The following is a 25,564-nucleotide window of genomic DNA, read 5'->3' as shown; positions in this document are numbered from 1 at the left end:
CGTCTTGACGAGAGGAACACGATGCCGGTAAAAGTAAGCTCTTACAATGCTTGGGTCAAAAGTTATTGCAGAAAAACTGTTTTCGAAAAAATCGGCTATTTTTGCAGTTTTTGCCCCCTGCAGGCAAAACCGTTGACGTTAGGTCAAATCTGAGAGAATTACTCAGAAAGGGCGTTAATAGGGCTATCGAATGCGCTTTTCCGCGGCGCTGTAGCTCTATTGGTTCCCGAGTTATGCGTTGGCTTCTTGGAAATTTTCGACATTTGACCTGGAAATCGGCGAAATTTTGCCTTCAATGACCTCTGGTGACCTGACCTTTGACCTGACCAAAAAATTGACTGAAGTGATTTCGTCATTATTTTTTACGCTCTTTCGAACGCCGCCTTCCGCGTATCGCTACGTGGCCCAGGAGCCGAGTTACAAGGGGGGGTGTTCAAACACCCCCCCCCCAGCAGGGCGTGGAAATCCAGGACCCCCAGCAGGGCGCGGGTTAATACTCAATACGCTTGTTCGGAAATTTGCTGCTTGTGACAATGCAACTATCGCTAGTACCTCAACTTTTAAATCACCCCGTGACGTTATACTAATAGGTATTCCACGCATATGCCACAATTGTGGCATATGTGGCATATGCAATTGTGGCATATGTTCATGCTTGTGCACAAGCATGAACACTATCGAAGGGCATGCATTGAACCCCTCCCCCCTCTCACCACAATACGAGACAAGTAATATACACGATTAACGATGAAACTTGCTAGTTGAGGCTGATTGGTTCGTCCATTTGCCGTCTCCCCTGTTCATTTGCATATACCGGCATTACATGTGTGATCCGTGGTATCTCACCTCTGATATTGAGGCGCTTGAGGCCCTCCGGCAGCTGCCCCCTCAGTCGCGGAAGGTCGGCGGCGGTGACTGATAGGTATCGCAGCTCAGGGCACCTGGTGAGGGGCTCCAGGCTCACGGTGCCAGGGACGCCGCCGGACAGGGTGAGACTGTACAGCTCAGGGCACCTGGTGAGGGGCTTCTGGCTGCCGGCCGTGTGATCAGTACAATCTGGAAAACACACAGACACACATACAGACAGGATCAGCCAACTGGGGTGATGTAGCAGACGCCAATGCTAATGCATGATAAAATGGAAAAATACCATCACCTCGCAATTTGCAGACTTCCATCGGATTTCAATATAATGGCACACTTCTGCTTTTACGACTAAAATATGCAATGCGTTCAGTTAATGAAATCAGTTTTGTCGCAAACGGGAACAGCATCATTATGTGTATGTGGTATGAGAGTTCATATATATCGTGGGTTTCATAAATATGTCTGCCTCAATATATCAAGTGCACCAACTCCACTATTTCGAAAAAAAAAATCATAATGTGACAGTGTTTTACGTTGTACTTACCTACCTGTCTCTACACGTATATCACTATTTACACGTCCAGTCATAACACCACACCGTTACTCGGTGACGGGCGACGGCCACTCACTGAGCTCGTATATCAGCGGCCTGTCCGTGCTGCCGCTGCTCACCGTATATCTCCAGTAGTCTGACCGTCCGTCGCAGGTCAGCCAGGTGACTGATGGTGTCGGCAGCCACCCCCTGGAGCGACACTGACAGACCGCCCCACTGGGACCGTACTGGCCACCTCGGCTTCGTCACCTCCGGCCCTGTCGGACAGAGCTGTGTCAGCGGACTGCAGTCGGACAGAGCTGCCGCCAGCTCCCCGCTGCACCACTGACACCAGAGTGTCAGACACTGACATAGTCAGCATTGAAACAGACGAGCGGCCGCACAGCAATTTTTTAGCAGCAGCAGTCATATGTAGTCTGTAGAATGTGAATATGAACATAATATTGTATTCACATTGTATTCACATTGTTTCGGAACTTTCCCCAATCGACTTGGGGCTATTACAGTTCCAAAAGGATCGGTAACAGCGAAAAACGGTGGCGTCATCACATCAAACATAGTGAGCACAACACAAATGCCGCAGCCTTAATCAACATAACGAAAAATGATAATAATAATTGCTAACAATTAAATTGCAGGTTGCACGTTGAATGTAACATACAATGGGATGGTTGTTCGAGATGTTCACAGCCACATTTAAGTACACTAACATACATGTCATCAAGAACGCAGGTATTTAGATTATGTCTGTACAGGTCGGTCACATATATGGCTCACTAACTTGCTAGCAAACGTTGGTATTGGCAGTAGTGTCAGATCATGAGGCAGAGCATTATATTGTCGGGGTGCGCGACTACAAAAACGTCTCCGGCCCATTTCTGTACAGGACATAGGTACCTGCAGATTGTTATTCTGCCTAGTATCGCGGTCGCGAATGTCCGACCTCAAAATGAGGTTGTCGGCAAGCGTTTTAGGCACTCCCGTGCGACGCACTTTGTGAGCCATACACAGAGTATGGTACTCGACAAGCTCACTGGCTTTAAGCCAGCCTAATTTATGTAATAAGTCAGACACGTGATCAAATTTCTTGCGTCCAAAAATGACTTTAGCCGCATAGTTTATGACTTTTTGGATGCGATTAGTATTTTTGCGCGTACCATTACCATAAACAGACAAACAATAACGGATATGTGAAATGACTAACGCATCAACCAGTATCGAGATTACTGACGGCGGCAGGTGACCCCTCAGTTGCGCTAATCCGATGAGGGTACCAAAACAACGCTGAGCGATTGATGAGACGTGCGCATCCCAGCTGAGAGTACAGTCAAACTGGACTCCAAGGTTTCTGGTCTCCGAGATGGGAATCAGAGTACAACCATGAAATCTAACAGTGCCATTAGGGGGATCGCGCATGTTCTTAGGACTTCCAAGTAGCATCAACTGTGTTTTACCAGCGTTTAGTTTGAGTCCGTTGGCACGAAACCACAGCCCTATGCATTCTAGTATTCGTTCTAATTTGCAGGTTACTTTTTCGAATTCGTCTTTTCTGCCACTGACTAAAATCTGCGTGTCATCCGCATACTGAACAATCACTGCATCTTCAGCAAACAAACTTAGATCATTAGCAAAAATACAATACAGAAGTGGACCTAAGGCCGAGCCCTGGAATACACCGATATCATTAGGGAGGGGTTTGGAACACTGGACAATTCCTTTGCTGTCGGTAAAACGAACACTTTGCGTGTGACCACAGAGGTAGCTAGAAAACCAGGAAATTTCGATCCCATGCAACTGCAGCTTTGTTAGAAGTTTAGAGTGATCAATCACGTCAAAGCATTTACTTAAGTCGAGCATGCAGAGAAGTGAAAATTCTCCCTTGTCGTTAGCAGAAAGGATGTGATCAGAAATGGTAAGGAGAGCTGTTTCGGTTGAGTGCCGTGGACGAAAGCCGTGTTGCGAGGAAGAAAGAAGATGGTTATAAGACAGGTACCTGTACACTTGTTGGTGAACAGCGCGTTCAACAATTTTTGCGATGACGGGAACTATCGAAATCGGCCGGTAATTACAAGGCTTTGACGACTCTCCAGATTTATAAACAGGAAAAACAAGAGAGTGTTTCCAAGAGGATGGCACCTCGGAAAGGGAAATGCTAGAGTTAACTAAATGAAGAAGCACATAGCCGATTGCATCGAAAGCCATGCGGATCATTTGAATATTGATGCCATCTTGGCCACATGCGTTTGATCCATTCATATGAAAAACAATATCTCTCAGCTCGGAAAGTGTTAATAAACTTGGTTTGAAGGCGCAAGCCCCGACTCGAGGTAAACGGCATGGTATGTCAGTGGCCGGCCCCTCATTCCTCACCTCGTTGGCCACACGAGGGCCCACACTAACAAAATACTCGTTAAGCTGATCGGCCGTCAGGTCGGGTAGTATGCGTTCAGCTTTTTTAGAGCTCACAACAGATCTAATTTCCCGCCAAGTGGAATGGGGACCCTGGTCGCAGATGCGTTGTTTAATGTCAAGGCGTCTATCACGTCTGATGGCTGACCGTACTGACCGGTTCAATGCCTTATACTCGGCCGAGCTGTGACCGCCGGCGTTTAGTGCCACTCGACGGCGAGTCATAAGCTGTTTCGTCTGATCACTAACTGGAGGTGCATTCGAATTTCGTATGCGAATAGCTCTCATCGGAGCGTGAATATCAAGAATGTGCAAAAAGAGAGCAAGAAAGCGCTCCCATTTGAGGCTGACGGTAGACGCGGTTAACACTGATTCCCAATTTGCAAGGGAGAGGTCAAGCACAAATGCCTGCAAGTCAATGCGTCGAAGACAGCGTGATCTGATAATACGACGAGGCTTTCGGACACGGGGAATACTGATACAAGCAAGAACAATCTTATGAGGACTAAAATGACAGAACCTCGTATGACATTGCATAACCACTTGGGGACAAGTTGTAAGCAAGACATCAAGCAGCGATCCTGTATAGTACGTAGCGTCAGTCACGCATTGGGCAAGTGAATAGTCAGTGACAAAGTTGTTAAGGGCGTTTTTGCCACAATCAGAGTTTGGTTTTAGCCAATCGCAGTTTAAGTCACCACAAATCACGATTTTAGTGTGTGGATGTGCGCTGAGGACGTTTTGGAACTGATTGTCCAGATCACAAAAATCAGCCTCAATGTCCCCCACATTTTTCCTTGGAGGGCGGTACAGTGTGCCTATTATTATCTGTCGCTTGCTATTACATTTTACCATTACCCACATGGCCTCCAGCTTGCTACTTGCTACAGTCTCTGAGGAAACCTTTATCGGAGTGACTGTCAGCCCTTCCCTCGCAACAAGCGCCACCCCTCCATACCCGCTGTTGTCTGGACGGTCGGCACGGTGCAGTCTATAGCCTGGCAGGACAATCAGGCGACTCGGAGTGGCCGGTCGCAGCCAGGTCTCGCAGAGACAGAACAAGTCTATTTGATTTTGGTGAAGAAGGTCCGACAGTTCTAGCAGTTTAGGTTTCATTGACTGGATGTTCAATGACCCAATGATAAATCCTTTTGACCGTGTAGCAATTAGGGAACGGTCGGCGCTATGCCTACCGTTGATGCTGTCGCGTGGTGCTATATGTATATGCGATAAGTATATGCGTAATACAGTAGTCTATGAAACTTCTTATGCTACTCTCATTGGTTGCACTATATCTAATAATCATTCCCCATTGAAATACTTGCTCTCTAATTGTAGCAATGCCTGCATTCCCGTGCGCGTATTTACAAACTGCAACCGAGCTCCGCCGTGGGGTATTTCATTTCCGCCGTAGTGTATTTTATTTCGGTTGTTTTCACCCTACATCGGCCTGAGCTTGGGGCAGTTACAATTTGTCGGCGCCATTTAAAAATAATGCGTTTTTTTGCAGTATAGGTCCTCGCATTTGTATATTATCTCCCAGTTAGGTTACGTTTTTTTTTTAAGTTTGGTGAAATTGAAACAATAGATTTATAAATGAATTGATAAAGTGGGCGTTTTTACAGCTAACATGCACTTTGCACTTGCACTTAAATTTTAACCCTCTCACTTAAATGGGGGGGGGGAGGTGTCGCACGGATTTCCCTTGTGTTCATTTTTGCGAATAACTCGCGCAAATAGCGGCCGAGCGCAACGAAACTTTCAGCATTCTCGAGTTGATCAATTTTACACATACCCTGAAAATTTCATGACCCCGACTCAAATGACCTTTGACCTGTGACCTATTTCTTAACCCGGCACCGCCTGGGCTATTTCCGTACCCACATCAGCCTGGGGGGGGGGGGTCGGATCCGACCCCCCCCCCCTGTTATCTCGAGAACCAATGGTCGTATCGAGCCCCGCGAGGCGGCGTTCGAAAGGTCTCTACGAGACCTTCCCAAAGCACTCTTAAGATTTTAAGATTGAGGTCAACTTTCGGGTCAAGGTCAGGTCAAAGGTCAAATTCAGGGGTTTTGCATGATTAGGCTTACGGACAGCGGAATCGATAGCTGCTGCTCGAAACTCACCACAAATGACCTTAAAGACCTAGTGAAGGTACCATGTGCGTATAGGGGTCATACTAAGTACGGGTCAAGGTCAGGTCAGGTCACGAAAGGTCACGGTTTTCACTTTCTGCTACATGGGCGTGCGACACATGTTTTATGGCTTATTTTTCACGCCAAATCCGATGGTAATGGTTATATGTGACCCCAAGTCACTGTGCTGGTGATAAGTGTGCATTGAAAGCATAAAAAATCGTTTATACTAAACGAGGGCTGAGAAAAAAGGTCAATTTTTCAACTTTTTATTTTTGACATAAAAATGCACTTTTCTAGACGAGCTTTGTCCCCAGAATCTAGTGGTGCCATTTGTTTTCACATGCGATGTTCAGAAGTGCCTCTAATTCGCTAAAATGTTTATGACGTCACCATGCCCTATGCATGTTGGAGCTATTTTTACAATTTGGGGGTCAAAAATCAAGATAGAAAGTTGAAATTTGGGACATCTAATGTTCTAATAGAGCTCTATAACATATGTTCCGTTTTTTTGGAAATTCTCAAAATTTTGGATTTTATTAGCTGTTTTCCAAAAAATATAGTTTTTTGAATTTTTAGGGGCAAAAAACGCATTTTATGGAAAATCCGAGATAGCCATTTTAAAGAACTCGTTGAGCTGCGTCTTTTCATGTCCTTAATTTGCAATTTGCTCAAAACCTCGATTTTTGGCGATTTTTTAAACATTTACCATTTTTTGACTGAAAACGCCATGTAGTTACATCACTTAAATCGATATATCTCGGAAATTTTTGAAAAATTTTCCTAAAAATTGCACAGGAGACGTCAAATTGATGGGGGAGAAGGTATGCGAAGTTTCAAGTTGATAGCGCAAGCGGTTCATGAGTTATTCAAGAAAAACGGAGGGGGGGGGGGGTCGGATCCGACCCCCCCCCCAGGCGGTCGCGGGTTAAGACCATTTTTGACAAGAATCGCGATTCGGCGTATGTCGGCTAACATTATCCGCGCGTTTGCAGTCTCTTTGTGGTTTTAAACGTTCAAACATGTAAAATGATCTTGGTCACATGCATTATGGTGGGTGTCAAGGTCACGTGAAGGTCAGGTCAGGTCACTGACCTTTGATGACCTTGATTCACTTTTTCGAGTTTTACATGTTTCTAGGCTAGTTTTTTTTTTAGCTGAATTCGATTTTAGCAACCATTTGAACATTTACGAAGTAGTTTTGGTGCCTTCGTAAATGTTACGAAGCTGTCAGTGCTGGTTGACACCTAATATATGGCAGGACGCCTACTGATTGACCTGACCTGACCTGACCCGACCTGGTCTAAATACATAAAGGCATCATCTGTGAGCAAAACTAACATGAAATTTGTGATCAGCACCCCGAAAGCCCCATCTAACAGCCCCCCTTTACGATGTTCTCGACAGGTCCCACTCCCGATTTTTCCGACTTTTGGGTAACCGACCTGACCTGGAAAGTCAACCATTGACCTATGACCTTGAAAATGTGTATCACCGGCTTCCTTTCGTTACGGGCAACGCGCTCGTTTTTTTCCGCGAAGCTTTACTGCTTTAGCTCGATTAGGAGCCGAACGGCAAGGGAGGGGGGGGGGGGGTTCCAACGGACCCCTCACCCTATACGTTCGCTGCCGGCAAAACACCAATACGCGCGGCGGTTAACCCTTGCACTAAAAGAGGAGATTGAACGGACCTTCCCGCCCCATTTTTTTTTCGCGAATAACTCGCGCTAAAAGCAGCTGATTAGGACACAACTTTCAGTAACATCGAGCTAATGAATTGTACACCTTCCCTGAAAATGTCATGTCCCTGAACCACATGACCTTTGACCTGTGATCCGTTTCTGGAGACCACAACGATCATGGATAATGGAATATAATCTGCCGTGTCAGCGCACAATATCCGTGCGTTTCCAGTCTTTTTTGTGGTTATCAAAGTTCTGATACGGGGAATGATGTTTATCCATAGGCGGATTTGTTGCGCCCAGGCAGTAGGCATCCCCAGCTCGGCACTAAGTTTTACCTATGTGCTAACCCCATTCATTATGGCGGTTGTCAAAGTCAAGAAAAGGTTAGGTCAAGGTCATTGACCTTAACCCTCGCCCGCACATGGGGGGGGGGGTTGCCACCCCCCCCCCAGGTAGTCTTTCTGCTCTGCACTCAACATTTTTAGAGCTAGAAGCCTGATTTTTCGTATAGATGTTCCTCTATCCTTTCTTGATGTCCACTGAAAATTTCAGGTTTCTGTGATTTTTGGTTTCGGAGATATGACCTGGTATTTCAGGTCGTGTCATGACCCAAACGACCAATTCTCAACATCTTGCGTTGGCTATGGGCCTTGTGAGCTTTTGACACCTTGATTTCGGCCTTTTTTGCCAGTCTTACCTCCCACCTATCACGGAACATGTTCGACGATGCACAGATGTCAAGGTCAGGGTCAAGGTCAACCTAGGTCATCTAAGATAATTGCGTTTTAGGCAAGCTGAATTTACTTTTCGTGAAGTTTTTTGACTGCATTTTTGGCAAAAGCTACTCAGATCATGATTTCATGTAATATGGACACATAAACAATCGGTGCACACAACAGTATACACACAGACACACACAGACATACAAACACATATCATTGACCTTGACCTAACTTGACCTGAAATGACCTCAGCAGCAAAAACCTGGTCGGGTAGTGTGACAAAGAGGTTCTAGCTGGCTTGGCACCAGAAAACGGCATCGTCATCGGTATATGCTAAGCAGCGCACTTGATATCCAACGGTGACCCAAAACAGCAACATTTTTTAGTTTGACCTGACCTGGAAGGTCAATGACTGACCTGAGAAGGTAAAACTGGGAATCATTGGATTCGTCTCTTCCCAAAGAATCTTTTTGGTCTTTACCGCGAAGCTCTATCTCCAACAGGAACGAAATGGCGCGGGGGGTGGCAACCCCCCCCCTCCATGTGCGTTCTAGGATGGGAAAATGGCATGTGCGGGCGAGGGTTAAATAACCTGGGTTCACTTTTCTAGTTTCACATGTTTCTACTTTCTACCCTAGAACATGACCTGAAGTCTGCAAGGTCAACCAATTACTTTATATTGACTATCAGCGGCTTCCTCTCGGCACAGGCAACATGCTCGCAGCAGCTCCGTGAAGCTTCACCTCGATCAGGGGCTGAACCCAGCTATACGTTAGACGATGTAAAAATGCCAATACGGGTGAGGGTAAACCCTACCTATACATACGCGGCAATATATAATTGACAAGAACACGTAACAAAATAGATCGAACAAGAACAAAATAAATTAATTGCCTAATGAACTTCGAGTTTGAGCAAGTCATAACCCCATGTCAAATGAGAATGAAAAATAATAAATAATAGCCTGACCTGACCCTAAGGCCCCCTGCACATTGCTGTTTGCACTATGTGAACCTTATAAAAAATGTGTGGCGACTGGTGGCGCATGACAAAACGTTGCGCAACAGCTGCAGTGGCGGATCCAAGGAGGGTCATATGGCTCATGCCCCCCTTGGGGCCTATGGGGCACCACAGGCCTGCGGGGCACCACCGGCCTATCAGGGGTATCACAGTCCTGACAGGGGCAGCACAGGCCCGCCAGGGGCACCACAGGTCTGGCAGGCGCACCACGGGCCTGATGCCCCCGGGCCCTGACAAGACTGTGACGTGCCCCTGACAAGCCTGAAGTGTCCGCGGCAGGCACGTGGTGCCCTGACAGGCCCAAGGCGCCCCTGCGAGGCCGGTGGTGCCCCTGGCAGGCCTGTGGTGTCCCTGGGAGGCCTGTGGTGCCCCTGCTAGGCCTCGGATGCTTCTGACAGGCTTGTGGTGTCCCTGGAAGGACTGTGGTGCCCCTGGGCCCTGACAAGCCCGATGTGCCCCTGGCATGCTCGTGGCGCCCCTGGCAGACCTGTGGTGCCCCTGGCAGGTCTGTGGTGCCCCTGCTAGGCCGCTGGTACCCCTGGGCCCTGACAGGACTGTGGTGCCCCTGACAGGCCTGCGGTGCCCCTGGAAGGACTGTGGTGCCCCTGGCAGACCTGTGTTGACTGGTGCCCCTGCTAGGCCACTGTTGCCCCTGACAGGCCTGCGGTGCCCCTGGAAGGACTGTGGTGCCCCTGCCCCTAGGGGTGCCCATGGGCACTAACAGGCCCGTGGTGCCCCTGACAGACCTGTGGTGCCCCTGGCGGGCCTGTGGTGCCCCTAATAGGCCACAGGTGCCCCTGACAGGTTTGTAGTGCCCCACAAACCTGTCAGGGCACCACAAACCTGTCAGGGGATTAGACACATAGCATATTCATATATACCTACTTCCTTACAATTGGCAAATGTGGTTGTGGCTACTAAAACACTGACCAAAAAAGAAATAAATAAAATAAAAAAAAACAAAAAAAATAGTTGAAATTGGGACACCACCAAGATTAAGTGGCTAAAATCCGTTGAGTTTTATTTTAGGTATAGGTAGGGGCTAGTGGTGTCAATTTCAGAAAACGTATGTCCAAAGTCCGTCCAATGTCCAATGCTTACGTCGACTGTCCGTCCAAAAATGTCCAAGCCAGCCATTTGTCCAAAGATGTCCGACACCTACGCAATAGTTTACACTCAACACTGTTATTTAATTTGCTTTTCATGTACCGTTACCAGCTCAAAAGTGTTAATCATATCGAAAGCTGAGCTTTCTAATAGCTAATCAATGTTAAACACGATTACTTTTTAAAAATGTTGAGGTGTAGCAAGCGATTGTCCAAAGTTGTCCAAAGCCTGCTGCCATTGTCCAACCGAATTCCGAATTGGACATTGGACAAAATCGGAATTCCGAAGATTCAAGTTCCGATTGACACCACTAGTAGGGGCACCACTTCAATTCATGACCCTCCCCTTGGAGTTTTCCTGGATCCGCCCCTGCGCAACTGTGATATTGGCATGCCCTTGATCTTCCTCAGGCACCTAATGCCTATGGCAGCATCAGTGAGGGTTACAGACAATAGACATGCTACACACATTGTGCATTGCAGCTAATGGCACAGCTCGACACCTAAGAAAAGTGACGTTGATGCCCATTTGATACAATTTCTGGTAAATATCACAATATTTATTGACATACCTTACAGGTACATATAAGCAGTCATTGCATATACGTTCCAGTTGATTCAATATAGATAGGTACTGCACTCACTGTAGTAATTGTGCATTATTGTAGGCGCAATATTAGATCATACTAGTCTAGTTGTACAAAAGAATGATACACCACAACAACTATATGAAGTTCTGATGGTCATTCTTCATCATTCTGATTGATCTGATAGTTATTGTTACATGCTTGAATGTTGAAATTAACTATTGCTATTCTTTTGTCACCCATATTTCCTCATTTAATTGAGCCATCATATAAAAACTGTCTTCAGTTGTAAGATTTTGCACAAATCTTGTAGCTCTACCATGTCATCTCAATCTTCATGCTCCAGTCTTTCCAACTAGGTACTTTGTAGGTAACATCAAAACAATTTGTTACCCATGGAGCAGGATCAGACTCAGACTCAGACTGGCTTGAAGTTTGTCATGTCAAAGTCCAAACAAACCTCTCCACATGTAGGTATCAATGCACAAAGGAACCAAATGATTATGTCAATATTTGCAGTTTCCACAGAATTTTTCATAACATTCTTCTAATTTAAATATCAAGAAACTCAAATAATTCGCAAATTGTTACCACAACACTCCCCACAGTACAAGTTCAGAAGCAAACAGGCGTTGCGCCAGAGATCGTATGTGTCACCGACGAAAGTGTTCGGACCAACCCGCGCTACCGCTGTGCCGCCGTGATAGCCGGCCGGCCGCCGTGACACCGCGGCGCCGCCGCCGCTCGCTGCAGCCGTCCCGCCGCCGCACCGCCGTCACCCCGTCCAGACTCAGGATGAGTTGTGAGGCATTGTGCAGGGCGGGGCCGCGAGCAGACGCGGCCGGTGGTCGGTACGCGTGCCGCCGACGCTGCCGAGACGCAGCAGCGCCGCGGCCGCCACCGAGACCGAGATATAAATTAAAGACACGTCGTTTTAAGGCACGTAGGCCGCCAAGCTGGCGCCTTCAGCCACCTCCCCGCTACAGTGCAAGTTCGCACTCGTTTTGCACACGTCTTAAGTATTGCGTATAAAATGTGGGTCACGTACGACCCCGGCAGAGTCTCACTTCGACCGTCGCGCTGTGCGCACGGACTGATCTGCCCCGCTCGACGCCTCGCCCGGCTGAGCGGGGACAGAGCACAGAAGCACGCGCGCAGACCGACTCTCCTGCGCGCAGCCGCGCCCGGCGGGGCAGTGTCAGTGCTTCAGATTTGTACAGCGAAAGTGAATTGTGCTCCGTGTCTGCGTGTTTCATCTACCGGTTTCTTCACAACTGCTTCCGCTTCTTGCTTCGCGTATACTTCAATAAATCCTCTACGGGAAATCTTCACGTCTATCTACAACTGTAAATCGCCGAATATCAAAACCCAGGAGCTCACATAGCAGGCGGGCGGGCTACGAATGTCGCACAAACTCACCGAATAAAATACAGTCCACATCCAACCAGAAAAGAACTCCGAACGACAGTTTGTCGGCGACAGTATGAAACGCGCCATCATACTGAAGTTTCTACCACAGATGGTAGTTCAACCTCAGCCGTAGTGCGAAAACCCCCGCCCACCTTGCCCCACGGCGGAGCTCGGTTGCAATTTGTATATACGCTTCCCGTGCTGGCCGCCTTCGATCGTGACGCCACCTATACTCACTATAACCGCCGCGCCAGGGCCGCGGCCAGTCAGTCTCGTCAGTCTCCTCAGACTCGTCGTCAGCGAGCTCTCTGTGTAGTCTGTCAGTGTCAGTTGTCGATCAGGCGTGCGTTCGACATCCGGAAAATGAGGGATAATTATCCGGGATCACCGGTAATAGTTTGGTATTGCAAGGACTATCGATGCAATAAGTCATATTTTTATATTGCTTTTGCTTCAGTAATGGCTCTTTTACTCATTGGCATGTGCGTTGTGCACGGTGTCAGCCTAAAACACCGAATGATCCCGTTGATCCCGGAAAATTATCCCTGATTTTCCGGATGCCGAATTCGCACTACTACTCAATACGTTTGTTCGGAAATTCGCTACTTGTGACAATGCAACTATCGCTAGTACCTCAACTTTTAAATCACCCCGTGACGTTACACTAATATTCCACGCATATGCCACAAGCATGGACACTCGAAGGGCGTGCATTGAACCCCTTCCCCCTCTCACCACAATACGAGACGAGTAATATACACGATTAAAGGAAGGGTGCCACCTTCCGAAATTTTTGTTCTATGAATCTATTTTACTTATTTGAATTTTTAGACGTGGTTAGCGCGTCCACAATATACAAAAAACCGAAACATTGCATTTAATACATTGGCCAAAAAAAAAGATCGTTGTTTATATCACCACTACAACTCAAGGTCGTTTGATGTGGCAGCTAGGACGGCTGGCATATCCTGTTGTCATGGCAACATATCATTCTGCCATTTGCATTGATGGCGCAACTGAGACAAAAAGATGAACAAATTAAAAGGAAGAAGATAACATGATTTGAACTAAGTTGTAGGTAACCAAGTAGGTAACTGTTGGCCATATTTGCCAACAGTTAAAGAACATCAAATAAGTCGAGTAAAGGTTTTTCCTTTACAATGCTTAACCCGCGCCCCGTAGGGCTACCGGCGGACCCTACCACCCGTAGGGGGGGGGGCCGTTTCGGCCCCCCCTAAGATCTCGGAAAGTTACCGGCCGATTTTCAAAATTCAAACGGCGTTCGATAGCCCCACCCGGGAACTACCTTGTGACCAAATTTCATTGACCTAGGTCAAACCGATGACGTCACAGGTCAGGTCAAAGGTCAGATTTTCACCGTTCACAGGCAATTCAAGAAATGTGCTGTGAAAGCAAGTAAATTGGTAATTTATTGAAAACCATCGATGGTATATTGTTCGTCAAACACATACCTTGCTATCTGAGGTCACTGATACCAGGTCAGGTCACAGCGAGGTCAGGTCACCGGGGTCACAATATGAATGTGTCGTGTGATACATGTTTTATGGTCCATTTTACATGACAAATGCGATTATGTGGGTTAGGCAGCCTTTGGGGCCAGCCTAGGTCACGTTTTTGTGAAGGTCAGGTCAAGGTCAGGTCAAATTAGGTCAAATTTCAAAGTTAATATTTTTGCATAAAATGGGTATTGATTCGATGCAGCTCGTCACGGGGAGTCTAATGGTGGTCTTCGTTTTGCTCTACGAGTTCTAGAATTGCCAAAAATTGAGTTTGAAAATTTGACGTCATCATTTTTGAACAGTTTTTTTCGCTATAACTTGGCCAAAAAACGAGGTATCGATCTGAAATTTGGTATGTAGATAGAAGACGGTAGGCACTATCACATATATTCCGGTTTTTTCGAAATTCAAAAAACTTTTTGGATTTTTTGACGAATATATCCAAAAAAATGCTTTTTTGATTTTTGGGGGTCAAAACTCAAAAATTTCAAAAATTCGAGATAGCAGTTTTGTAGCCCTGTCAATTCTACACCTTTTATGTTTCGATCATTTTTCTGTATCTTCAAAGCTGTAGTCCTGACAGGTCTTCTCGCGAAGGTCTTTTTTCGGTCGAAAATGACAGAACATGACGTCACTCTGACGTCATTTGTGGCCAACCTATCATAGCCTCTGGAAAAATTTTTGGTCACAATGTGTAAAATTGATGCCCGGAGGGGTCCTGAAAGTTTGGTGGCGATATCTCCAGCCGTTTAGGAGATATCGACCAAAAAGGACAGGGGGGGGGCCGTTTCGGCCCCCCCCTACGGGTCGCGGGTTAAAGGAAATAGTTCACTTTTTAACATGGGTTTTGAACTGGAATAGCAGTTCCGTAGCCTGGGCTGAGACGAGCATAAATCAGGAGCTTTTACAGCCCAACGATCACCCTAGGCAAAGATATTCTATTTCTCGTCCCGAAAAAGGTGTCTTGCGTTGAGGATGTGTGCCTTGCATATATTCGCATCCAGTATGAAAAGAGCATGGGTACCGACAATTCTTCAGAAACTAGAGAAATTATCTACAAGAACTCTAGAGAAATTCTCGTACTGATCAATAAGGACATTCAGCAGCAGCAGATCACCCAAATGCCGGTGGCCGCGATAATTTCTCTAGTTTCTGAAGAATTTTCGGGACCCATGCTCTTTTCATACTGGATCGCCTGTGCCTTACAGAAACTGAAAAGTCCTTCCTATATCAAAATATAGAAAATAATCTTTTGTTATAAATAGGTTTTATTTTCTTTGCTGATCATTTTGAACATAAAAAATCATAAATCCATTGCAAAAAAAATAATTTCGTGAAAGTGAACTATTTCCTTTAAGAGATCTATGGAACCCTTCACACTTCATGCAACTTACTAGAAAAACTTCCCAATTAAAATTTTAAAACTTAAGTGTATACCATAAAGAAAAAATATACCCTTTCAAAATGATAAAACATGCTTCAAAAGTATAACTTTTATACATACCTTTGCTGATTTCATGTTTTATAAAATATCCTTAACACGACGAGGAAATAGTGCTGAAGATTTTTGCCTGCCCGGATGCTGGCAGCAAAACTCGCAAATGATAACTTCACGTGCGGATTCAATGCTGACCGTCTCGAGCATAGGTAAGTGAAGCCGGTTTTTAGGTTCATGTGAGGCTAATCTTGTAAAAACTGCGTTGTGTCCAAAAGGTGGCACCCTTCCTTTAACGATGAAACTTGCTAGTTGAGGCTGATCAGTTCGTCCATTTGCCGTCTCCCCTGTTCATTTGCATATACCGGCATTACATGTATGATCCGTGGTAGCTCACCTCTGACATTGAGGCGCTCGAGGCCCTCCGGCAGCTGCCCCCTCAGTAGCGGGAGGTCGGCGGCGGTGACTGATAGGCATAGCAGCCCACGGCACCTGGTGAGGGGCTCCAGGCTCACGGTGTCAGGGACGCCGCCGGACAGGGTGAGACTGAACAGCTCAGGGCACCTGGTGAGGGGCTCCAGGCTGCCGGCCGTGTGATCAGTACAATCTGGAAAACACACAGACACACATACAGACAGGATCAGTTAGCTGTAATACATGTCGATATATGACAAAACGAAAAAAAAAACACCTAATAATTCACATGGTTTTATGGACACAGTAGACAATGGTACAACAGTGCTATTATATGATATATGCAATGTTAAGCAAATGCATTGAACTTCATTGAACAGTGCAACACAATTGTTATGAGTATGATCAACTAACTCTGAACAAATATGTCACTGAGTGAACAGTCCTCCATTTTGGAGCTCAATTGACTTCATTATTTCTCAAAGCACATTGGCTATGTATCACACCTGTCTCCATGAGGTCCGACAACGGCACACCGTTACTCAGTGTCCGCCATTCGCTGAGCTCGTATATCAGCGGCCTGTCCGTGCTGCCGCTGCTCACCGTATATCTCCAGTACTGTGACTGTCCGTCCCAGGTCAGCCAGGTGACTGATGGTGTCGGCAGCCACCCCCTGGAGCGACACTGACAGACCATCATCACTCCAGTACCGTCTCGGCCACCTCGGCTCCGTCACCTTCGGCCCTGTCGGACAGAGCTGTGTCAGCTGACTGCAGTCGGACAGAGCTGCCGCCAGCTCCCCGCTGCACCACTGACACCAGAGTGTCAGACACTCACATAGTCAGCATTGAAACAGGCGAGCGGCCGCACAGCAATTTTTTAGCAGCAGCAGTCATATGTACCTAGTCTGTAGAATGTGAATATGAACATAATATGTATATGCGATAAGTATATGCGTAATACAGTAGTCTATGAAACTTCTTATGCTACTCTCATTGGTTGCACTATATCTAATAATCATTCCCCATTGAAATACTTGCTCTCTAATTGTAGCAATGCCTGCATTCCCGTGCTGGCCGCCTTCGATCGTGGCGCCACCTATACTCTGTATAACCGCCGCGCCAGGGCCGCGGCCAGTCAGTCTCGTCAGTCTCCTCAGACTCGTCGTCAGCGAGCTCTCTGTGTAGTCTGTCAGTGTCAGTTGTCGATCAGGCGTGCGTTCGACATCCGGAAAATGAGGGATAATTATCCGGGATCACCGGTAATAGTTTGGTATTGCAAGGACTATCGATGCAATAAGTCATATTTTTATATTGCTTTTGCTTCAGTAATGGCTCTTTTACTCATTGGCATGTGCGTTGTGCACGGTGTCAGCCTAAAACACCGAATGATCCCGTTGATCCCGGAAAATTATCCCTGATTTTCCGGATGCCGAATTCGCACTACTACTCAATACGTTTGTCCGGAAATTCGCTACTTGTGACAATGCAACTATCGCTAGTACCTCAACTTTTAAATCACCCCGTGACGTTACACTAATATTCCACGCATATGCCACAAGCATGGACACTCGAAGGGCGTGCATTGAACCCCTTCCCCCTCTCACCACAATACGAGACGAGTAATATACACGATTAAAGGAAGGGTGCCACCTTCCGAAATTTTTGTTCTATGAATCTATTTTACTTATTTGAATTTTTAGACGTGGTTAGCGCGTCCATAATATACAAAAAACCGAAACATTGCATTTAATACATTGGCCAAAAAAAAAAGATCGTTGTTTATATCACCACTACAACTCAAGGTCGTTTGATGTGGCAGCTAGGACGGCTGGCATATCCTGTTGTCATGGCAACATATCATTCTGCCATTTGCATTGATGGCGCAACTGAGACAAAAAGATGAACAAATTAAAAGGAAGAAGATAACATGATTTGAACTAAGTTGTAGGTAACCAAGTAGGTAACTGTTGGCCATATTTGCCAACAGTTAAAGAACATCAAATAAGTCGAGTAAAGGTTTTTCCTTTACAATGCTTAAAGGAAATAGTTCACTTTTTAACATGGGTTTTGAACTGGAATAGCAGTTCCGTAGCCTGGGCTGAGACGAGCATAAATCAGGAGCTTTTACAGCCCAACGATCACCCTAGGCAAAGATATTCTATTTCTCGTCCCGAAAAAGGTGTCTTGCGTTGAGGATGTGTGCCTTGCATATATTCGCATCCAGTATGAAAAGAGCATGGGTACCGACAATTCTTCAGAAACTAGAGAAATTATCTACGAGAACTCTAGAGAAATTCTCGTACTGATCAATAAGGACATTCAGCAGCAGCAGATCACCCAAATGCCGGTGGCCGCGATAATTTCTCTAGTTTCTGAAGAATTTTCGGGACCCATGCTCTTTTCATACTGGATCGCCTGTGCCTTACAGAAACTGAAAAGTCCTTCCTATATCAAAATATAGAAAATAATCTTTTGTTATAAATAGGTTTTATTTTCTTTGCTGATCATTTTGAACATAAAAAATCATAAATCCATTGCAAAAAAAATAATTTCGTGAAAGTGAACTATTTCCTTTAAGAGATCTATGGAACCCTTCACACTTCATGCAACTTACTAGAAAAACTTCCCAATTAAAATTTTAAAACTTAAGTGTATACCATAAAGAAAAAATATACCCTTTCAAAATGATAAAACATGCTTCAAAAGTATAACTTTTATACATACCTTTGCTGATTTCATGTTTTATAAAATATCCTTAACACGACGAGGAAATAGTGCTGAAGATTTTTGCCTGCCCGGATGCTGGCAGCAAAACTCGCAAATGATAACTTCACGTGCGGATTCAATGCTGACCGTCTCGAGCATAGGTAAGTGAAGCCGGTTTTTAGGTTCATGTGAGGCTAATCTTGTAAAAACTGCGTTGTGTCCAAAAGGTGGCACCCTTCCTTTAACGATGAAACTTGCTAGTTGAGGCTGATCAGTTCGTCCATTTGCCGTCTCCCCTGTTCATTTGCATATACCGGCATTACATGTATGATCCGTGGTAGCTCACCTCTGACATTGAGGCGCTCGAGGCCCTCCGGCAGCTGCCCCCTCAGTAGCGGGAGGTCGGCGGCGGTGACTGATAGGCATAGCAGCCCACGGCACCTGGTGAGGGGCTCCAGGCTCACGGTGTCAGGGACGCCGCCGGACAGGGTGAGACTGAACAGCTCAGGGCACCTGGTGAGGGGCTCCAGGCTGCCGGCCGTGTGATCAGTACAATCTGGAAAACACACAGACACACATACAGACAGGATCAGTTAGCTGTAATACATGTCGATATATGACAAAACGAAAAAAAAAAACACCTAATAATTCACATGGTTTTATGGACACAGTAGACAATGGTACAACAGTGCTATTATATGATATATGCAATGTTAAGCAAATGCATTGAACTTCATTGAACAGTGCAACACAATTGTTATGAGTATGATCAACTAACTCTGAACGAATATGTCACTGAGTGAACAGTCCTCCATTTTGGAGCTCAATTGACTTCATTATTTCTCAAAGCACATTGGCTATGTATCACACCTGTCTCCATGAGGTCCGACAACGGCACACCGTTACTCAGTGTCCGCCATTCGCTGAGCTCGTATATCAGCGGCCTGTCCGTGCTGCCGCTGCTCACCGTATATCTCCAGTACTGTGACCGTCCGTCCCAGGTCAGCCAGGTGACTGATGCTGTCGGCGGCAGCCACCCCCTGGAGCGACACTGACAGACCACCATCAGCCCAGTACCGTCTCGGCCACCTCGGCTCCGTCACCTTCGGCCCTGTCGGACAGAGCTGTGTCAGCTGACTGCAGTCGGACAGAGCTGCCGCCAGCTCCCCGCTGCACCACTGACACCAGAGTGTCAGACACTCACATAGTCAGCATTGAAACAGGCGAGCGGCCGCACAGCAATTTTTTAGCAGCAGCAGTCATATGTACCTAGTCTGTAGAATGTGAATATGAACATAATATGTATATGCGATAAGTATATGCGTAATACAGTAGTCTATGAAACTTCTTATGCTACTCTCATTGGTTGCACTATATCTAATAATCATTCCCCATTGAAATACTTGCTCTCTAATTGTAGCAATGCCTGCATTCCCGTGCTGGCCGCCTTCGATCGTGGCGCCACCTATACTCTGTATAACCGCCGCGCCAGGGCCGCGGCCAGTCAGTCTCGTCAGTCTCCTCAGACTCGTCGTCAGCGAGCTCTCTGTGTAGTCTGTCAGTGTCAGTTGTCGATCAGGCGTGCGTTCGACATCCGGAAAATGAGGGATAATTATTCGGGATCACCGGTAATAATTTGGTATTGCAAGGACTATCGATGCAATAAGTCATATTTTTATATTGCTTTTGCTTCAGTAATGGCTCTTTTACTCATTGGCATGTGCGTTGTGCACGGTGTCAGCCTAAAACACCGAATGATCCCGTTGATCCCGGAAAATTATCCCTGATTTTCCGGATGCCGAATTCGCACTACTACTCAATACGTTTGTTCGGAAATTTGCTGCTTGTGACAATGCAACTATCGCTAGTACCTCAACTTTTAAATCACCCCGTGACGTTACACTAATATTCCACGCATATGCCACAAGCATGGACACTATCGAAGAGCGTGCATTGAACCCCTTCCCCCTCTCACCACAATACGAGACGAGTAATATACACGATTAACGATGAAACTTCCTAGTTGAGACTGATTGGTTCGTCCATTTGCCGTCTCCCCTGACCATTTGCATATACCGTCATTACATGTGTGATCTGTGGTATATCACCTCTGACATTGAGGAATACGAGGCCCTCCGGCAGCTGCCCCCTCAGTCGCGGGAGGTCGGCGGCGGTGACTGATAGGCATCGCAGCCCACGGCACCTGGTGAGGGGCTCCAGGCTGCCGGCCGTGTGATCAGTACAATCTGGAAAACACACAGACACACATACAGACAGGATCAGTTAGCTGTAATACATGTCGATATATGACAAAACGAAAAAACACCTAATAATTCACATGGTTTTATGGACACAGTAGACAATGGTACAACAGTGCTATTATATGATATATGCAATGTTAAGCAAATGCATTGAACTTCATTGAACAGTGCAACACAATTGTTATGAGTATGATCAACTAACTCTGAACGAATATGTCACCAGGTGAACAGTCCTCCATTTGGGAGCTCAATTGGCTTCATTATTTCGCAAAGCACATTCGCTATGTATCGCACCTGTCTCCATGAGGTCCGACAACGGCACACCGTTACTCGGTGTCCGCCATTCCCTGAGCTCGTATATCAGCGGCCTCTCCGTGCTGCCGCTGCTCACCGTATATCTCCAGTAGTGTGACCGCCCGTCCCAGGTCAGCCAGGTGTCTGATGGTGACGGCAGCCACCCCCTGGAGCGACACTGACAGATCAACCCACGGGTACCATCCCGGCCACCTCGGCTCCGTCACCTCCGGCCCTGTCGGACAGAGCTGTGTCAGCTGACTGCAGTCGGACAGAGCTGCCGCCAGCTCCCCGCTGCACCACTGACACCAGAGTGTCAGACACTGACACAGCCAGCACTGACACAGCTGAACGGCCGCACAGCAATTTTTTAGCACCAGCAGTCATATGTAGAATGTGAATATGAACATAATATGTATATGCGATAAGTATATGCATAATACAGTAGTCTATGAAACTACTTATACTACTCTTATTGGTTGCATCATGTCTATAATCATCCCTCATTGGAAATAACTGCTCAAGTGTAATGAATCACAATCATCGCAAAGTTCTTGTATTGTCTTGGCCCCGCGCCGACGACCACACGCTCCGCGGACCGTCCGTCCAGTTCCTTGAAAACCCAAGAGAGGGCGCCGCCATCTCTCAACTACGGTTAGTCGCATACACATCAACTGCAACTACGGTTACTCGCATACACATCAACTCCTCCCCCAGTTCTTAACTAACACATACATACACCGCTACACCTGACCCTATAGGTCGAGCCGCTCCGGCGGTCGAGACACGCGGTTCGATCGGCGTAGCTGAGGAGCTGGGGAGCTGGCCGGAACAGCGACCTCAACCGGGGGCTCCGTCGGTACCACAGCCGACGGCACATCAGCAGTGGCGCGCGGCACATCGGCAGTTGCGCGCGGCACATCCGAGGAACGTGACGCCTCCGCGACACCGCGATTCTGCAGATCGGACGGATCCGAAGACGCAGACGGCGACAGCGTCACACTTGGCGGAGTCGGACATTCTCCTACACTCGCAAATCTCCGCCGTACATGATCTACATGTCTGCGGTACTCACGCCCGTCGCACAACTTCACATCACATATGTGACCGGACACACCTGTGACCACCCCGGCGGTCCATCGCTGCCCGACTGTCACATCCTGTACAAAGACTTCATCACCTACAGACACGCTCCTGGCACATGACCCCTGATTATTAACGCGCGTCTGAGCCTCCTGACGGTGTAACACTCGGTCCCTAGTGTCTGGGTGCAAGCGATGCAGGTGTGTGATCATAGGCCTACCGTTTAGCAGCTCGGCTGGCGTACGAACTGTGGTTGAGTGGGGAGTTGTCCGGTACTGGAACAGCACCCTGCACAACCTCGTCTGCAGCGACCCACTGGATTGCTTCCGCAGACCCCCTTTCACGACCTTGACCGCAGACTCCGCCTGGCCGTTAGAACTCGGATGCCAGGCTGGCGCGAACACCTGCTTCACGCCATTAGCGGAGCAGAACAGCGCCATTTCCTCGGAACAGAAACCTCTTCCGTTATCGGATACCAAAACCTTGGGCACCCCATGATCGGAGAACGATTTCCTCAAGCACTCAATAGTCGCCTGGGAGCCTGTGGACGACGTAACGAAGGCGTCAATCCACTTTGAGTGGGCATCTACAACTACCAGAATCAGGCGACCCTCGAACTCCATGTGATCAATATGTACACGTTCCCAAGGCGCGTCCGGGTACCGCCACGGCGACTCGGGTACCTTCGCAGACCTTGGACGGTTCTCCTGGCATGACAAGCACTCATTCACAGTGGTCTCAATCTGCCTATCAATCCCCGGCCACCATACCTGTGATCTCGCCTTGCTTTTCATGCCAACCATGCCTGGATGACCCTGATGCAGAAGAGCAAGCAGCTCTTTGCGGAGAACAGCCGGGATTACCACTCTCCCTCCCCACAGAAGTACTCCGTCTTCTGTGCTGAGCTCGTTCCTGCGATGAAAATACGGCTGTAACTCGGGAGAGATCCGGTCAGACTCAGCCGGCCATCCCTCAATCACACGGCGTTGCACCGACATCAACACCGGATCCCTGGCTGTGGCCTGTCGAATCTGTGAAACAGTCACCAGTTTATCCACAGACTCGAGCAACAGCACAGTGTCGCCGGGCACTACAGGAATCACCTGCTCCGGCAACGGAAGTCGACTCAAGGCATCACTGTTTGCCTGACAGATACCCGGTGAATACGTCAGACGGCACTGATACGCCTGCAGCGTCAAGCGCCAACGAATCACCCTGGGGGACACGACATCAGGCAGTGGCTTACTGTTGCCCAACAGACCCAACAGAGGCTTGTGATCGGTCTTGATCTCAAACGCTCTGCCGTAAACGAACTGGTGAAACTTCTTCACCCCAAAAATCACTGCCAACGCCTCCTTTTCCAGCTGACTGTAGTTCCGCTCGGCTGGTGCCAGAGAGCGGGATGCATAAGCCACTGGCCGTTCCTGGCCATCCTGAACGATCGACAACACAGCCCCAATCCCGTACGGACTAGCATCGGCTGACACCACCAGCGGAGCACTTACGTCATAGTGAGCCAATACTGGCGCTTCCGCCAGCATCCTCTTTGTCCGCTGGAAGGCCTGCTCCTGAGCTGTGGTCCAGTTCCACTGCTCGCCCTCCTTCAGAAGTCGGTACAGCGGGGCTGCTTCTGTGGACAAGTTCGGCATGAACCTGTGGTAGTAGGTCAGCATACCCAAATACGATTTCAGCTGGCCTACATCCTGCGGAGCTGGTGCGTCAACGACTGCGCGCACCTTCTCCTCAGACGTATGAACGCCTGCACTGGTGACCTTGTGACCCAGGTAAGTCACCTCCTTCCGCATCCACTGACACTTTTCCGGATTCACCCGGAGTCCAGCACTCCCCAGACGTCTCAGCACCTCATCTACGTTACGAGCGTGCTCCTCATCTGTCGCCCCCGTCACACACACACGTCATCAAGGAAAATCGCAGTGTGCGGAATCCCTGCCAGAAGAGTCTCCATCAACCTCTGAAACATGGCGGGCGCGCTGCTGATGCCGTACACCAGCCGCGTTGCAGCCATCAGCCCCCTGTGTGTGTTGACGACTGTGTACCTTTGACTCGCCTCGTCCAGAGGCACCTGCAGGTATGCCTCCTTCAAGTCAATGATCGAGAACTTATCACCACCTGCTAGCTTTGTCAGCAGTTCGGACACATTGGGCAGTGGGTACTGTTCTACCTTAGTTGCTTTGTTACATGTGAGATCATAACTCCCACACAGCCTCACTGAACCATTGGACTTCAGAATACAAACCAGTGGAGCTGCCCAGTCTGAGGTTCTCACCGGAACCAGAGTTCCAGCAGCTATCTGCCTGTCAAGTTCCTGGTCTACTTTATCCCTAATGGCTAGTGGCACTGGTCTGGCTTTGTAGAACTGAGGCGCAACTGAGGGGTCCACATCCAGGTGAGCAGTCATGTCACACTTCCCCAACCCCTCCTTGAACACATTACCATGTCTCACAAGCACCTCACTCAGTACCCCTGCTCCCTCTGAACCATTGATGCTCAAGAGTTGGTGCCAGTTCAGCTTCAGCTGATGCAACCAGTCCCTCCCCAACAAGGTAGGACAGCTGACGTCCCCCTCCACAACGACAAGTGGAAGCTTACACTGCTGGTCACCATAGCACACAAGTACCTCAGCCTGCCCTATCACTGGCAGTGGCTGACCGCCATAGCCTGTCAGCTTTGGCTTCACCTGTTGATTCAACGACACTTTACTGCGCAAGAACTTCTGAAAGTTCCCCTCTGACATCACTGAACACGAAGCACCCGTGTCCACCTGCATGTTCACAGTTTCACCACACAGGGACAGTTCAGCCACGACTGGCTTATCCACAGAGGCTCTCACATGGTTCACGGTGTACATGGTATAAGCCTCTCCTGACCCTGCTGCACTGGAGCCTGGTGGTACCTGACTTCCACCTCCCTGAGATCCATGACATGGGACCTCTGACTCTGCCACAGCGTTCACCACTTTAGTATGGCACATCTTACGAATGTGACCCTCCTTTCCACATTTGTGGCACTTCACACTCCGGCTGAGCCGACAGTTCCTGGCATAGTGCTGCACAGAACCGCACCGGTAGCACTGACCTTGCCTTTGCCCTTGTTGTCCTTGGGGCACCCGGTGCCCTGCCGGCTGGTGCTGACCTCCTGCAGGCTGGTGCTGACCCCCTGCCTGCTGGTGCTGACCTCTTCGCTGGCTGAAGTTCACCGATGCTCCACCAGTGGTCACACCCATGGCCTGAGCCTGCTGGCGACTCAGTTCATATGTAGAAGCCATTTCCATGATCCTCTCCACAGACAGGTCCTGCTGGCTGAGGAGCTTCTGCCGCAGATCCAAGTGGTGACAC

The 25,564-nt window shown here is 47.9% G+C and overlaps 1 protein-coding gene across 1 annotated transcript in view; it reads right to left on the bottom strand.

Annotated features, from left to right (window-relative positions):
* Positions 1-1,089: 1,089 nt before the first annotated feature.
* Positions 1,090-25,564, bottom strand: part of LOC122383330 — a 31,522-nt gene continuing 7,047 nt past the window's right edge. Inside the window, exons 6-7 of the mRNA XM_043369641.1 lie at positions 1,540-1,677; positions 1,090-1,097 (exon numbers count right to left, since the gene is read on the bottom strand). Of these exons, the coding sequence (XP_043225576.1) occupies positions 1,090-1,097; positions 1,540-1,677 (146 nt within the window). The remainder of the gene's footprint in view (positions 1,098-1,539; positions 1,678-25,564) is intronic.

The sequence above is a fragment of the Amphibalanus amphitrite genome, unplaced genomic scaffold, assembly GCF_019059575.1.
Source record: "Amphibalanus amphitrite isolate SeventyFive unplaced genomic scaffold, NRLGWU_Aamphi_draft 000161F_arrow, whole genome shotgun sequence".
Classification (NCBI taxonomy): domain Eukaryota; kingdom Metazoa; phylum Arthropoda; class Thecostraca; order Balanomorpha; family Balanidae; genus Amphibalanus; species Amphibalanus amphitrite.
The sequence above is the reverse complement of the archived record's forward strand: the minus strand, read 5'-3'. Positions and strand labels throughout refer to the sequence as shown.